The sequence below is a fragment of the Parambassis ranga genome, chromosome 2 (assembly GCF_900634625.1).
Source record: "Parambassis ranga chromosome 2, fParRan2.1, whole genome shotgun sequence".
Classification (NCBI taxonomy): domain Eukaryota; kingdom Metazoa; phylum Chordata; class Actinopteri; family Ambassidae; genus Parambassis; species Parambassis ranga.
Window position 1 is genome coordinate 5,248,904 of NC_041023.1, and position 13,017 is coordinate 5,261,920.

General features: G+C 44.6%; 1 protein-coding gene across 1 annotated transcript in view; it reads left to right on the top strand.

The window, feature by feature from the left end:
* Positions 1-3,194: 3,194 nt before the first annotated feature.
* epha10 (EPH receptor A10) overlaps positions 3,195-13,017 on the top strand; it is a 108,842-nt gene continuing 99,019 nt past the window's right edge. The window contains exon 1 of the mRNA XM_028421538.1: positions 3,195-3,281. Coding sequence (XP_028277339.1) covers positions 3,203-3,281 — 79 coding nt within the window. The 5' untranslated portion in view covers positions 3,195-3,202. The remainder of the gene's footprint in view (positions 3,282-13,017) is intronic.

Below are 13,017 nucleotides of genomic sequence, written 5' to 3' on the forward strand. Positions count from 1 at the left end.
GTACTCTTAAACACATAGTTACATTTCCACACCTCTCCTCTGTTTGTTCTCCTCTTCTTTACGTGAATGACTACATGTGAAGGAAATGAAAGAGGTCAAAAAGGTGACTTCTCTCCCACCTTGTTTCCTCCATTCTCCGGAGCAGAGAAGGGGCGGGGCCAGCTGGTAGAGACGACTAACCTGCTTGTATACATGAACTTACACATGCTGTAACACACGGGCTACATTTAAAGGTTTTGAGATTTGCCAGATGTGGTGATGGTGGATATAAAAAGCATCAAATAGACTGCTGTGTGGCCTCTAAGAGCCACAGAATAACTGAGTGGGCCTGTTGGCCTCTGTCCTTGTGAGTAATGACCACAGAGGAGGACAGATGATCATTTTTCATCAACTCCCAGAACTGAGGCTACCAGCCCCCCTGCTGGGGGAGGATCAGTCAGGCTGATGTGTGTGTGTGTGTGTGTGTGTGTTTTCATGTGTGTGTGAGAGTAGATGGAGTGGGACCGGATGACGACGGTGATAATGAGACCTACTGTTGATTATGGAGCACATAGAGAGGAGAGAGGCGGAATGTGAGTGTGTTTGCACACCACTGCACAGAGGTGAGAGTGTGTGTGTGTGTGTTATTAACAGTACTGTCTTACATTCATTAGAGAGCTGCTTTATGTCCGGTAGTTGCAGGGCTGGCTTAGGGGGGAAATTAGGTCTGCTGACTAGCCTTTTCATTAGCATGTCATTAAAGTTTTAAAAGTAGCTAAATAGCCAAGGTTAGTGGTACAAATGCCAAATAGTGGATCATTAAAGCAAAGCTTTGGTTGGTTTAGGTTTGTGGGAAAGTTTCAGATTTATGCTTTGAACAAGATAAATAAACATGAGCTTTGCACTATGGGTTCATTCAGGAAGCTGTAATGTCAGAGTGAAAAACAATGGAACAATCACCTGATAAAGTAAATACACTGATGAATAGGCTTGAACTTTTACAACTGAATGCTTCAGAATTCTGTATTAATGGTTCAGCGTAATATGTAGAGCCACTTGCTCTTAAAACTGAAGAACTTATTATTGATCTGAACTGGATTTAATTAAAAGAACAGGTTATGTACCATATTTTGAAACGCATAATAGTTTCTTTTTCTTTCTGTAATGGTGCACAGAGAGCTAAGAGAATTTCCTGCAGTCTCTTTTCAGCATATATTGACTGGAGATTCAACCTGTGCTCACATCACTAGTTCTTTCTTTGCAAAAACACTGTGTTGCTTGTCAATCTGCAATAAAGCGTATTGCTGCCCAAGCTAAACTGTGAGAATGATCAATTCTGAACAGTGCAGACACTTCCTGTGTCTACATGTCCTTCTGGTCACAGTGATGTACAACAATTAAACATCTTTTTTTCCTTAAACATGGTAAAAAGATGTGGCTTTCCTTCTGAAGGGAAACAGAAGCAGGAAGTCTGGGTGATATTTGCGTCAGTGCAGAGTGCTGTGAGCTCGTCTCCTCACTTTAAGTAGTATCAAATCAATAGAGTCTCCTGAGGAAGGAAGTCATTTTCATTATAGAAATGATCTTCAGTCAATATGGGGATTGAAAAGAAAGGGGTGTAAAATGTTAAACTGTATCATTTATGTGGATTAAAATACGAGTGCTGCTTTAAATGTAAAAGGATAATTCAGGTTTTATCATAACTCAGCCTTTCTGTTTGGGTCTAAATGATTAATATGAAGAAATGGTTGTATTAGCAAACATAAAACAGTATTAAAACTGCATGTTTTTCCTGTTTATATAATAGCAGGTCAGCTAACACCATTAGCCTACCTCCATTCTCTCTACAGCAGGTCTCTGCTTGTGTGTTTTCTTTGAGGTCTGAGTTCCTTACTCCCTGTTAGTCTTCCATTCAAACCTGTCACTGCGAGCATGAGAGTTTGTAAATCGCAGTGCATGGACAGGAGTGTGTTCCTGTCCCCCGAAGCTTTGAGAGTGTGTGTTTATTTCTTTAATATTTAAGACGACAGCAAGCCATGCTGGGACAGCTCCCTCTAACTTTCACTCACATACTGCTGCTGTCTTCCTGCTGCAGCTCCTCTCCTGCGAGGCTTCAGAGTCAGACTTCTGTTCGGTGTTGGAAACACAGCTATCTTTGTTGGAAGGATGTTGCCAGTCAGTATCAGTGTCTGACACTTTGTGTTGGTGCCACACACACACACACACACACACACACACACACAGACATGCAGGTCTACATAGCTGTCATAGCTGTTCGCTGCCATTTGGGGGCAGTGTCAAAAATATGTGGGACAACCAAAAATAGAAAGATTAACTCTACTGTGGTCATCACTGTTTCCTCTAAAAGCTAACCGTTGAGCTGTTTGGCATTTAACCTACGCATAGCATCATCAGCAAGGGACCAGCTGTGGCTTAGGTGGTTGCAGCAAGTCTGCTTAACTGTGAGGGCTGTCAGCACCTCCACATGCTGATGTGGGTGATATGATACAATTATATATTATATACAGATAATTAACACTCCATGATGTCCCTTTTATTCCCCCTATTGAGATTCAGTGTCCACAAAAATTCTCCTTTAAGTGAGACGGTTTGCTGTTTGTGTTTCTTCACATCAACTAATAGGCATTGTTTCTTCTTCATGTATGCAAATTGAAAATTTGACATACATTTGGATTTATGATTTGACATAATCATGGAAAACAAGGTTTTTTATATTTTACAGTGTTGAAATCAGGCTTTTCTTGCTTTCTTATATATTAAAAACGATACTTTAATAGATTTTAGGTTGCACATGTTACATATTAAATGAAACTGATCAAACACAACCATCGGAATCCTTAGTTTAAGCCTCTTCCCTCTGTCTGAGGACAGGTCTGTGTATCAGCGCGCTGTGTGCTGCGGCGTGGATCTGTTGGCTGTAGTGGAAACACCTGGCGCGGGGATTTCAGGTTGCGCTTCTTTGATAGGTCGACCCTCCCGTACCCTCGGCTGCACATCCCACTTCATTGCGCTCGCCCGATGTCAATCTCCCAGACAAAACCCTCCCCCGAGATATCATATAGGCCGTGTGGCGCTCTGGATCCTGCACTACTTGCCCAGACGGCATCCGCTCCATTCAAACGCTGAGCGCGTCTCTGCTGCGGTGCGTTGCGCGCAGGCTGGAGAGAGATGACAAGAGCCCCGCGGACCTGGCCAGAGAAACATGGATCTCCGTAAAACGCTGGTTTCGGTGCTTTGGATATTATTGCTGAACGAAGTGAAAGAGTGTCACACCGAAGAAGGTACGTGGCGGGGGGGGGGGAAACGTGTTTTGTGTGTCGGTTGTTTCCAAAGTGGTGACCGCGGCAGGCGGCGTTTTGTTCGGCGCACAGGCAGATAGTTTGGCATTTGCACTTGTTCTGCGTGGAGAAACAGGTGCACGAGGCACAGAGATGAGAGGGCAGTGGGGTTTGTGGACTTATTTTAATGGGAAATCTCTGCCCTGTTCATGGATCCACGCGTTTCAGAGCGCTGGGACAGATTTACGCATCTGTGATCGCTGAACTCTAAACAAATGAATTCGGGAAAATCCTGAGCTTCCAAACAGATATCCTCTAAAGAGATATTTAGTCTCTCAATTCCTAACATCAGAGCAGATGAGCGTGGCGTTTTAGTGCTGCTTCTCAGAAAAAAAAACAGACCAAACTGGTTAAAGAAGAAGCGCATCAGATCAAATTAAAAAAGCTGACAAGTTAAAGGATATTATCTTAATAAAAAGTGTGCGGGCCGTGTTTCAGTCATGGTCCTACACAGAGCTCCTTGTAAATATGTGATGATTCCCTCAGAAAGAAGGGAAAAAGTCAGTTTGGTGCAGGCAGCCTTCCCTCATGAGAAAGAAACCCTCGCTCCGCGGTCACAGAGATGAGACTTGTACAGACGGCTTTTGTCACGGCATCTCTGTGCAACTGGTCTCTTTGTCTGTTCATATTCTAACAGTCACTGATGCTGTGGCACAGATGACAGGATGCATTATGAGCTGATGGATGCAACTCTCCCCCATTTTACAGCTCACTCCTTTAAATGAATATATATTTATATTTTTAGGACAGTCCTCCTTTTGTCTTCCTGTCTGTAGGGATGTAGAATGTTTCATTTGCTGGGTGCTTTATCAAGATTTAATGCTGGTGAGGGATTGGGATTTGGATTCCTGGCTTATTTAATTGCCCCTGTGCATCTGCACTGAAGTGTGTAGGAGAGCTGGGAAAGGTACTGCCAGGGGCTCAGTGATTTAGCAGCCTGGCTGATTGCCACCGATAAACACTTTCAGCACTCACAAGTTGGCCAAAAAGAAACTGTAAGCGACTGAAACTTGTATCATTCCAGCTTAATTTAAACTGCTGGATGTATGTGCGTTTTGTGTGTGGATGGTTTACATGTGAAGCCAGCAGTGATCCTAATCAGCTGTGCAACTGAAGTGAGAAAGACCATAATGGCTTCAGACCCCCCTGGCAAAGCATCAACCGTGTATATGTACACAGTGAGCTATATAAAGTGCACTTCACAGTCGTATATCGGTGACACTCATCATTGCAGATCTGGCACACACGCAACTCAGGATCAAATGCACACACTCATTTGGCACGAACATGCTACACTTGCATGCAAGCTTCTTCGTGAAACACTTGTGCAGGCACGCATGGTGTGACATTTTCTGGTACTTCAGGGCTTTTTTTGTGCACACACACACATTCACACACAGAAAAATGTCTGCCTCTCTTTTGGGTTTACACACACACGCGTTCTCTGGAGCATTGGATGCACCACACATGGCCTCATTGCCAGATTGATTTGGTTCCCTGGAATGCTGGCTAGCCGGATTTTGGATGCTAGCTTTTGTTTAATTGATGTTGTGACAGCGATTAATTGCTGTGAAAGCAATGTGCTCCTGAAGGCTGGTATTGGCAGCAATTCCTCTTACTGTTGGTAAGGATGTGAGCGATAGGGAACACACCGGAGAGATTTTTCTTTACCTCCTTTCTCTCTGTGCCATTATGTGCACATTAAATGGGGCTATTTAGGTGTATTGTGTTAGTTCTGACTGAGAAACTCTGCCATGAGAGATGTTTATCAGCAGAGGTGTGAGTGTGAGCATGAAGGCTCTGGTGTTTTAAAAGTATCCATTAAAGCATTCTATTATATTATATGACAGCATTCATGTGGCTCTTTGATCAGCATTCATGAATTTCCCCATCTGCCCTTGTGCATCTTTTAATCCTTTAGTAGCTGTTATGTGTCCCTTTGTGCTCTTATTTAATTTCCCCTCTTGTGCCAACAGCATTTTCCTGTGTTGCTTTTATGTGAGGCTACATTCTTGTGTTGAATGTTGTTCCTTCCTTTGTGCTACCCTCTTCTTCTGCCTTTTGCTTTCCTTTGTTCTTCCTCTCATATGTCATCCTCTCCCTCTCCTCCTTCCCTCCTGTACCTGCCTGCTGCATCCTGAGCTGACTTAGCAAACGCTAATACAGCTGCGGGGCTCTGACAAGCAGCACCGGGTGTCCACCATCCTACAACCAGCACCACACACACACACACACACACACACACAGAGTCAATCTAGCCACTCCTCCTCCTCCCTTCAAGTCGCTTTTCTCATTCCCCACGCCTCACAGCTAACACACCTTGGCATCTCATCGGGATCTCATTTACTTTCCTGCTCTCCTCCCTCTCTCACTCCCTTCTTTCGCCGCGTCCATCCATTCAGCAGCGAGAGAGAGAGAGAGAGCGCAGGTACAGAACAATAGAAGCAGGGGGAGCAGAGTGAGTGAGAACGTGAGGCAGAGAGAATCAGAAACTGTAGTGTAACCTGTGGGTTTATCCTGTTTGAGTGTCATGTCAGAGTATAGCCAAGGTGACTCAAATGTGCTCTTGGCAGACATGCAGCCTGTTGTTTACCTGCAAACTTGTAATGCTGGAACACCTCAAGTTTCAAAATGTACAGCTAACATTTTCGACTGTGTTGCTGAGAACGGGAAGCATTTTAGATCAAATGTTGTGTGAGCTGAACTCTACAGTGTTTCTTCCAGTTCTTTGTGTATGTTTGCAGGTTGGGACACATCATTTACAGCAGGCAGTTGCATTGTTTGATGTCATACGGTGTAACCTGCAGGATGTTAACTTCAAGCTTCACAGCGTACCATTTAACCTTGTGTCTGTGCAGAGAGTGTGCTCGTCTGACAGCTCACATAATAGGAATTATAGATCTGTGTTCGGGGCTTGATTTTAGCGAAACAACTCTCTGACTTATAAAAGTCTTGATCAAACACTTATGGTGAACCTTGAAAACACAGGACCCAGGATTTAATGGTTGTCTTGGCCACTTCTGCACTGATTGTTGTTGATGTGTACTAAATTGCTGCAGTACTCATAAAAGTTGTGAACAAAGGCAGATTTTAACATAAAAGTTCAATGTAACAGGCCAACCAGGGGAAAAAAACATAGATTCATGCTGTTTAATGGTGGCATGAAAACAAGTTAATTTTATTATTAAACTCCACTTAGAAGTCATACAATTACTGAATCTTATAATTAGTGTTAGAAGCGATCTGATTGACTAATATTGGGCTCATCAGGCGATGGAGTAGCACTCTACCTTCCCAGCCATCAGTTGGGACTAATTGCCTGTGATTGATGCAGGGTTATTTCCTGCTCTGCTGCCGCGGCCCAGAACCAATACACCGGTCCACTTTTTTTTGTTTTGTTTTTGGCAACGACACCCTTGGACCTGAGCATGCTGCTCTAGATAACTGTGACCTCTGTGAGTATGAAAAGGTCAGAGTGATTTGTGAAGATGGTGAGGTGACATTCTCCCGTCAAGGCCTCGGGGACACTGTCATTTCCAAGAAAGGAGTGCGACGGCGGGAGGAAGGGTAACGGGGCAGGGACAGGTGTGGGGAAATAAAGGGAGGGAGAGGGCGGGAGAGAGAAAGACGAGAGTCATCCAAAAAATGATGCATTACAAGCAGGAAAGAGCAGGGGAGGTGCACCAGGTTCAGAGGTGAGGAGCACCAAACGAGGACCAGCAGATGAGGGAAGTGACAGGAATAAAATTGGCAGGAAGTAAAGGCAACTGGAGATGTTAACTGCCACAGCTGCTTTGTTTCAGGATGCTTGTAAGTTACATACAATCAAACAAACCAAGGGATGGTATAAGAAGTCAACGAGGCACCTCGGATGGATCCTTGTTTGCCTGCAGCTCTGGAACACATTGTTTGATAGAAGCAGAAATCGTATGTATGTCTATTAGATACCAGTAGGGTCCCGTGATTCCTTACTACTACCACTGTAGGTGCAGTGCTGTTCTGCTGGATCTGCAAGAATGAGCCATCAGAACAGAAGGGGGAGGTAGTGTGTGTGTGTGTTGGAGGGGAAAAGAGCAATCTTTGTGCGTATGTGTTCACATGTGGGAGGAAAAGTGGGGGTTTAGCAGGTGTTTCAGCCATATTGGACAGTTAGGATGGGGCCGTGTGCAGCTGCCTCTGATAGATACTCATTTCATTGATGACTCTATGCAGAAATGTTGACTTATATCGATGCAGCTGCATGTACTTTACACAAAATCTGCAGAAACTGCAGTTTTCTTACAGGGTGAACCGAATTGCAGCAAAGCTTAACCAACCTGTTGTTGACGTATTATCAAAGATTAAGCAATATTAATTTGTGTGGGAGTTAATTGAATCATTGCAGCAATAATTCAGCAAACTAAACACCAGCTCACAGTGAGGATATTAGACGCACTAACGGCAACCAAACACGGAGCAAGCAAATAGTTTTTGAATCTGAATAAATGTATGTAGTCTGTAGGTGAGAATAAAACACCGATCATCATCTGGTGCTGCAGATGAGGTCAGAAGTCTTCCAGCTCCCAGTGAAGAGTAAATGTGAGCTTCTTTGCAGACATGCAATCGAGCTGGAGCCTTATGTAAACATCTCAAGGGCCTGTTCTCCAAAGGTTCTTCAAAGGTTATATGCAAACAAGTCTAATAAATATGAGGGGAAAAAAAATAAATTAAATGTCTCCCACCACCCACACTGCCAGATCCTGAGAGTTAAGACATATTTCTGCCTGATATGTATACCTCAAACACATTATTCATCTGTGCTGCTATTGTTGGGATACTAATGGATTAGAGGAGTATTTGTTGGCAGGCTTTCAGTCCTGAGGTGTCTAAAGTTGATAAATGTCACTGGTGTGTATTTGTGTGCTGCTGTAGCTGTGTTCTTGGCAGAATGTTCTGCTCAGGGTGTTTTGCATTGAGAGTAAACAGCGGCTGCATTAATGCGAGTCTTTATGTGGGTGGGCATGTATAGACCCAAGCTGGCTTTTAGACTTTTTCTTGTTCTTTACATCCAGGATCTGTGCTTCCAGATTTCAGGCACTGTATGTCTGTTTTTCTTTCTTGCCTGTATTTGAGTCTCTTTGGCCGTGCATGCTCTGTGGAATCATGGACTAGCTTCACAGGGTTTGGTGGGGAAAGTGTTGGGAAAGGAAGTGCAGCTTGAGGTTAAATGTGTTGCCCTCCATTTCAGATGTTGGCTTAGACACCATCAACCCCAATTGAGCCTGGTTTAGGATGACCCATCACACTGCTGTGAAGGTGACAGAGGTCCTGGAATGTGTATAAAGCACAAACACACAACTACAGTGCACATTGATGCTGTTATACTTGGGATTATAGACACTTGTGTTGAATTTTTAATGTTTAAAGAAACACCTCTCTTTTTTAAGTTGGTGTAAGGCAGGAGTGATGCCAGGAAAACAACATTGTGAGTCAACAAGTCATCTGGGTCAACAAGTAAATAATAAAATCTGTTGTTTGTTACTGACCTTTAGAATGGCACATAGTGTGTTGTTGATCTGATCTGATGTCCCCATCAGCAAGATGACATGTCTGCGCCTTCAAACACCAGTACATATAAAAAATGGAAAATACATTTTATGTGAGTTTATCTCCTGGTAAGGTATAGTTTCCCCACTGTTTAATGCACAGAGTGCTTCAGACCGCCATGCACGGGCCCCCAGTAAACCATGAGGCTCTTTGCTCAGAATAATAATCTAATTTCTGACGCTTTTGATGTTATGTGTCATCTGAACGCTTGTCAACAACTCAAGGAAATTTGACCTTTTGTACAAAATCACACGGTCACTGCTGCTAATGTGCTTAAATTCTAGTTCTGACGCTTCAAACATTTACATGACAGATTTTTGAAGTGGTCTCAGCCCTTTGGCCTGCAGTGTGTGTTGCTGTGGATCAGTGTGTTTTCTGTTTTGGGTGCAGCTTTATCCACTGCTCTTTGAACCCTTTGAACCTTCAGACAGGCTGCAGCTGAGGCAATGTTGTCCGGTTGTCCTCAGCCCGTTACATAAGTGTGACTAGATTGGCTTCTCAACTTGTGAGAACATGATACACGGCCCCTTTTCATGTGTCCGTGTCCTGCACTGCTCATGTTTTGAAGTCACATGAGAAATCATGTCTACAGATCCCAATGAACCAGCATACACGTGGCATACATGGGGGCCCCCTCCACACCTCTACAGTAAACTCCCATTAGCTGCCCCTCTTCATCTTTGCTTTGCTGTGTCAGTGTCCGCCTCGCTGGCTCCGGCTGAGGCAGGCCGGCCGGGAATTGCAGCCTTTTAATGTGTTTTTCATGTTCGATGGTCCACCTCAACCACGTCTGACCTGATGACACATGTTAGGACACTTTGATTTTTTTTTTTCTTCTTCTTTGGTGCATCCATATCAGAAAGAGAGAGAAAGAGGCTGCACGTTACCTTATGTGTACATGTTCCTGCACTTCAGTGCTTCTTTGTGCATAAGTAACTGTTTGCTCTCTGTGGGCGCAACTAATCATGTGATCTACAGTCAACTTATGCAAGACATAATGTCAGTTCTGTGTGGGTTACAGCATCTGTTGCAGGGTATTTTGTTTTTTTCTGCTTTTGATTTTATTCATGGCTGGCTGTATGTTGGAGGATGGGTACCTGCGTCTCCTGCACGGCTGAATCAAATAAATGAATAATTAAAGGCACCCACAGTACCTGAGTGCACCGCAGTATGACAAGCACCTCAGTCTAAATCAGAGATAAGAGGGATGTGTCCTCTAAAGCTCAGAGTTGTGTTCCAGCACGCACAACAGTGACTGACAAACACACGCTGTCTTCTGCCCTGTAGTTTCGTATCACCCTCCCCTTTGCTTGCGATCGCTCCTTCCGTCTCTGCTCTGCGGTGGTAATGACCATCATGTTGGAAATGTGTCCGGCTGGGCCTCGTAAACCATTACCCCCGTGCCTAGGAAACCCCATTAATCTTTCTGAGAGGCGTTTGACCTTTCAAACTCATTAACCACAGCCGGTGTGCACACAGAAGCGAACATATACACAAACCTTTTCACTGCACGCTCATTTTCCCATGCACAAATAAACAGTGTGTGCATAGTACCCGGCTCATGCACACACACACACACAGGTGAGGCGCACATGCAGTGGTGTGTGTCCAACTGCCTTTAGCAGCTTGCCATCTTAGCCGCTCTCACTCTCTCTTCATCTCTCTTGTCTCTCCTCTCCTGTCCTCTTTATCCCCTCACTTCCTCACTGTGTGGGTTTGGTCAGTGACCTGGAAAATTGCCCGACCTTTTAATACGCGGCTTCCTTGGTGATGAATAAATACATAAATTGTTCGGCTCCGGCTCAGTCACTTTTATGATACCCCTTCCACTCAGTTTCACCCTCCCATATGCCACATCGCACCCCATCATCGGCGCCCTCTCCACGCAGACACGGAAGACGAGAGCAGGGTGTCTTTGAAGTGATAGCCCCCTGTGGAGAAGACTATCTGTAATGAAGGGGTGTTAGTGACTGGGCTGAGTGTGAGAGAGAGTGCAAGCAGTGTAGATGGCGAAGGATGTAATGAGGTGAGTGGGTGAGGCAGGTTAACACACCAGCATGGGACCTGCTCTTCTTAGTTTATCAGAAGACAGGGGCGGGTGTGGACGAGTGTCGTAGGTGGCAGAGGATGTAATGTGGCGGTGAGTGGTGACGAAGGTTAACGTAGCAGCATGGGACCAGATCTGCTCAGATTATCAAAGGTAAGGGAGGCTGTAACAGGCTAAGTGATGGGGCGGGAGTGGATGAAACTTGTTCTGCTCGGTTTACGCTAGAGGCTGTTGAAAGAGGGGAACGAGGAAATGAACCATGCAGTGAGAGGTGAAGCAGAGAAGAAGAGAAGAGGACAAAGAAAAATCAATGCAGTTGATGACCTGGCCTGATCTGATTCATTCAGAATTTTTCCATGTGAGGAAAAGGGGACGAATACATGTGGATTCTCAGTTGAATTGCAGAACAGCATGACCTCATAAACCCTAATGGTTTCAAAATAAAAGCCCTACAACTGTGACACTCCTGCATCCTTTTGTCTCACCTTTTCTGTTCTGTATTAAAGGCAGGGTAGGAGATTTTGAAAACTCAGTGAGAGTCAGCCAGATTTCGAAAGTAAACACGCCCCTTTCTCTCGGAGCTCACCCCGAAGCCACGCCTCCCAGTCACATGGACGCGCATTACCTGAAGACGAGCTGCGGTCTGTGACTTCGGCCATCATGCACGTACCTCTCTGGTGCGTGCAGAGCAGGAAGCGAGTGACAACCAGCCAATACTCCGCGCAGGGGCTTCATGTCTATAATCATAGGCTAATTTTAACCAATCATATCGCTTCTTGCAGTCCCACCCAAACCTAAAACACGCCTTAACTGTCACTAGCTCCTCTCAGTATGGTTGTTAGTCCAGGGCACTTGTTCAGGTAGCAAAACCTTCTTCTGAGCTGAGGACCAACACACCAAGGACACATTTTCTTATGGTGGAGTAGATAATGTATAAAAATTACATCCTCTTTGAATTGTTACTGTCAACGTTGTTCTCTTGGCTGCTTATTATTCAGGCTGTCATACAGACTATATTTCTGAAATGTCTGGCTTTGTGTGTGTGTTTGTATGCATATCTGTGTGTGCCTGTTCGTGATTGCAATCAGAGTGTCATCAGTGCAGGATGGCTGGGTGGAGTGTGCTCCTGTTGTTTCTCAGCTTCCTCACAGCTATAAATGTTGCCTTCCTGTTTGCAAGTCAATTAGCCTGCCAGCCAATCAGCGTGCCAGCCAGCCAGTCAGTTAGTCCTGTTAACCAGTTGGCCGGACAACCAGCCATTTAGTCAGGTAGTCTGGCAACCTAGTGAATGCTAAGACCGCTCGCCAGGAAGGCATTTAGTGAAGCAGCCAGCAGTCAATCAAAAAACTATTCAGCTGATAATCAAGTTAGCCAGATGCCGATTGTCATTTTGTCTGCAGGTCTGTCAGCCAGCCAGCCAATCAAAGAGCATGGCATTTGATTAATCAGTTATCTCGGAGAGGAGCCAGCGATTGTCTATCAACAAAACAGTGTGAACACCAAATGTATTCCTTTCTGTGTCTGCACTTGTAATACAGTCAGATCTCATTGAACTCTTAATTTTGTCACTCTGAGCCTACACAATTACGTCTGAAGCATCAGTCATTCTCACTGGTATATAAAAACAGGAAGGAATTGTTCCTTAAGCATCATGCAGACTCAGTAAAACAAGCGAGTCGTGCTTAGTTTGGATCACAGGTGCCAGAACAAGAAGTACAGTCAAGACTGCAGAGGCCATGTTTGCAAAGGAAACATGTAAATCCAGTTGTAGCACTGACAGCTATCAAGAGAGAGCTGCACGAATAAAAAAAACAAGAAAGAAATAAACTTTACCAACTGTTTGCAAGTGCAAACTGTGTGCCTCGTCTGGCCAAAAAATGAATCCAAAATCGTGGCACCCGTCACACCCTGCAGCCTTACTCTTCCTTGCTGTGGATTTCTCTTATCTGATTTAAAAGTCTGCGATGGAAAACCCGTTTCTCAGCATGCCTGACGCACTGATACCCACTCTGACAGGAAACTTATAAGACCTTGGACTGCAGCACT